The sequence below is a fragment of the Eimeria acervulina genome, genomic scaffold (assembly GCF_000499425.1).
Source record: "Eimeria acervulina Houghton genomic scaffold, Eah_scaff2142, whole genome shotgun sequence".
Lineage (NCBI taxonomy): Eukaryota > Apicomplexa > Conoidasida > Eucoccidiorida > Eimeriidae > Eimeria > Eimeria acervulina.
In genome coordinates, this window is record NW_013548623.1 from 1 (window position 1) to 3,291 (window position 3,291).

The window sequence follows — 3,291 nt, forward strand, 5'->3', positions numbered from 1 at the left end:
GTATATAATGTATATATATGTATATATAGATATATATATTATATATATATATCTTTTTATCTATTTACTTTATATTCATATAACTAATATATAAGACAAAATTATATATGTAGTTGTATGTGCATTGTATATATATATATATACATAACCCTAGACGCAATAAACTTTAAACCTTAAGAAAGACAAAACCCTAGAACCTACAGGAAACGCTAAACCCTAAACCCTAAACCCTAAACAGCATTTTAAAGCGGTTTACTATTGATTGTATTATTACTATCAAACCCCAGTAAACCCTAAACCCTAAACCCTAAACCCTAAACCCTAATTGATATGATTGTTGTTAACATAATTAATGCCTCTGTTCATTGGATATGAAGAAAGAAAAGAGGGTTTTAATAAATGTCTCCATCTGCTGCTTGTTATCTGCTGCTGCTGCTGCAGCTACAACACCAGCTGCTGCTACTGCTGCTAAATCTGCAGCAGCAGCAGCAGCAGATCCAGCAGCAGCAGCAGCTACACCAGCCGCTCCTGCATCTGCAGCAGTAGCAACTCAGAACCATCAGCTTCTGCAGCAACAACTGCTGCTTCACCACCATCACCCACTGCAGCAGCAACTGCAGCAGCAACTGCAGCAACAACTGCATCAACAACTGCAGCAACAACTGCAGCAGAGACTGCAGCAGGACCTGCAGCAGCAACTGCAGCAGGACCTGCAGCAGGAACTGCAGCAGGACCTGCAGCAGGAACTGCAGCAGCGACTGCAGCAGCAGATACCGATTTATTTCCAGACTTTGCTGTCTGCAATAGGTTTTGCGTTAACTTGATCATCATTACAGAAGTAGTCTTCAATAAGTTTTTTATGCTCTTTGTTTTGAAGAGGGTTTAGCCTAGTCCATTTGTTATACTCAAAAGAGGGATGATCGCACATCTGCTTCGGGATGTCTGTACACCTGAAGAACCAGACGCCTTCAATATCTAGAGAAGGTTCTTTACCGACGACATCAATAACAGCAAATGAGTCTTTACGCATGCTATTATCTACCCTTTGAAGAAAGCCTCCTAGCTGATTTGAAGTTAAATATGTTACAGTGCACTCGCCCTCTATCTTCTCATACTCCATCAAGAAGAAGCTGCAGTGCTCATCGACATGATCCCACAGCCACTTCATAGCTACCCCTCTTAAGTCTTGTGTGTTTGAATAAACCTTCTTCCATTCGTTCATATCAAGTGAGCTCTCTACTACTTGTGCTGCTGCTGCTTGCTGCTGCTGCTGCTGCTGCTGTTGCTGTTGTTGCTGTTGTGCTGCTGCTCCAGGTGTTCCTGCTGGTTTTGGAGCCGTCTTGCTGCTGCTGCTGCAGCTGCTGCTGCTGCTGAAAGAGCAGGAAGCTGACATCTTCTTAAACTGCTGCTGATTTGTTATTAGCTGCAACCAGCGAGAGAGATGAGAGTACGGCTTAATGCAACCCTCTCCTAAGAGGTGCTGTGCATACACTACAGCAGCAGCAAAACATATATCTGCTGATGTTATCCTCTCTCCAACAAGGTATGTTCGATGATGCATATGTTTATCTGCAGCAGAAAGAGCTGCTTCTACATCCTTCTGCACTTGTTTCTTCAGCTCTGCTGCTGTTGCTGCTGCTGCTGCAGCAAGAGACACCAGCGGTATCTCCAAACGCAGCTGCACCAAGTCAAGCCACACATCTACTTCTGCTGCTTGCTGCAGAGTCTCGCCGTAGAGAGATAACTCTTGATGAAGACGAGAAAGATGTCTGACTATTGCTCCGCTGCCTAATATACAAAAACCTCTATCTGTGTTCAATGCTGGAAGCTGCAGCACCTTCTCACAGCAAGGAATGCTGAAGTTCCCATCCTTATCTGCATTCAGACAAACAAAATAATAAATAAATATATATTTATTTATAAATATATACACATATATATATCATATTTGCTGTTAAACAGAAGTCATTCACTTGCTACACAAGCAAACACAACAGCAGCAGCAGCAGCAGGTTGAAAGGAAAGAGTAGCAATGACAACAGCAGCAGCAGCATCAGAAGCAGCAAATATAGCACCAGCAGCATCAGAAGCAGCAAATACAGCAGCAGCAGCACCAGAAGCAACGAATACAGCAAATGCAGCAACAGAAGCAGCAAATACAGCAGCAACAGCAAACACAGCACCACCACCAAATACAGCAGCAGCAGCAAACAGGGCAGCACCACCAAATGCAGCAGCAGCAGCAGCAGCAGCAAGTAGACATGCTACCAGCTTGAACTTCTTGTGTTTCTATCGGGACATTCGCAAAGGCAGCGACGAGCTTGACTTTGCAGGCGTGGAAGTCTTTGGGTTTGCAGAAGAGTTTCTGAAAAAAAGCAGGAAAAAGGCGCAGTTTAAGTCATGATACACCGAAAAAGAAAAAGAAAAAGACAAGAAATAGACAAGACGAGAAACTACGGTGTATATGCAGCTGCTGTGGGCAGTACAGCAGTTTTTAGTGTCTTCGATGCAAAAAAAGAGGGCAGATATGAAAGAAATAGATGAAAGTAACGAATTTAATGAAGTTTAAAACAAAAAGAAAGAGAAACAACCTCAAACACAACATTAATATAACCCAACCGAGCTGCCTGTACACCGCAGCAGCAAAACGAGGGAAACCTACCATTTTGTATCTCAGCAGATGAAAAGAAAGCAGTGGGAAGAAGAAAATAAATAAATAAATAAATAAATAAAACAAACAAACAAATAATAAATAAACAATGAGATAAACAACGAGCAAAAACAAATATTTCCTGTTCTTCTTCTCACCCCAACGTGGGGGTTTGATGAGTCAGCCCCAGCAGCTCTTGGAGGCAAGATTGAGACAGGTTTGAGAGAGACAACGCAATAAAAACGTTTTTAAGCATTTAAATTATATTTTAATTATATTTTATTGATTAAATTCAAAAAAAAAGAAACTTTTTCGCGCAAAAACCGTCAAAATCGCCCCACAGTTACTCTATTTGCTGTGAAGCAGTTTAAACCCTTGTTTGTTCTTCTTTATCTTTTTCTTCTTCTTTATTTTTATTACTAATCATTATTATTATTATATTATTATTTATTATTATTATTATTAATCTTCATTATTTATTCTCTTTCTTCTTTATTTTTATTATTATTTTCTATTGTTTACTATCACTATTGTTTATTTTTCTTGTTTATTATTTTTGTCTTTGTATTCTTATTCTTGTTTGTTGTGGCTGATATTATTCTTCATCTTTTTATTCTTCTTTGTTTTTTGTTTGTATTCTT

General features: G+C 39.7%; 1 protein-coding gene across 1 annotated transcript; it reads right to left on the reverse strand.

Moving 5' to 3' along the window:
- Positions 1-778: 778 nt before the first annotated feature.
- Positions 779-2,665, reverse strand: EAH_00065240 (hypothetical protein; the record flags this gene model as incomplete). Its single annotated transcript, XM_013392871.1, has 3 exons — positions 779-1,875; positions 2,269-2,365; positions 2,663-2,665. The coding sequence occupies 3 exons, from the start codon at positions 2,663-2,665 to the stop codon at positions 779-781; spliced, it is 1,197 nt and encodes a 398-aa protein (XP_013248325.1).
- Positions 2,666-3,291: the final 626 nt, after the last annotated feature.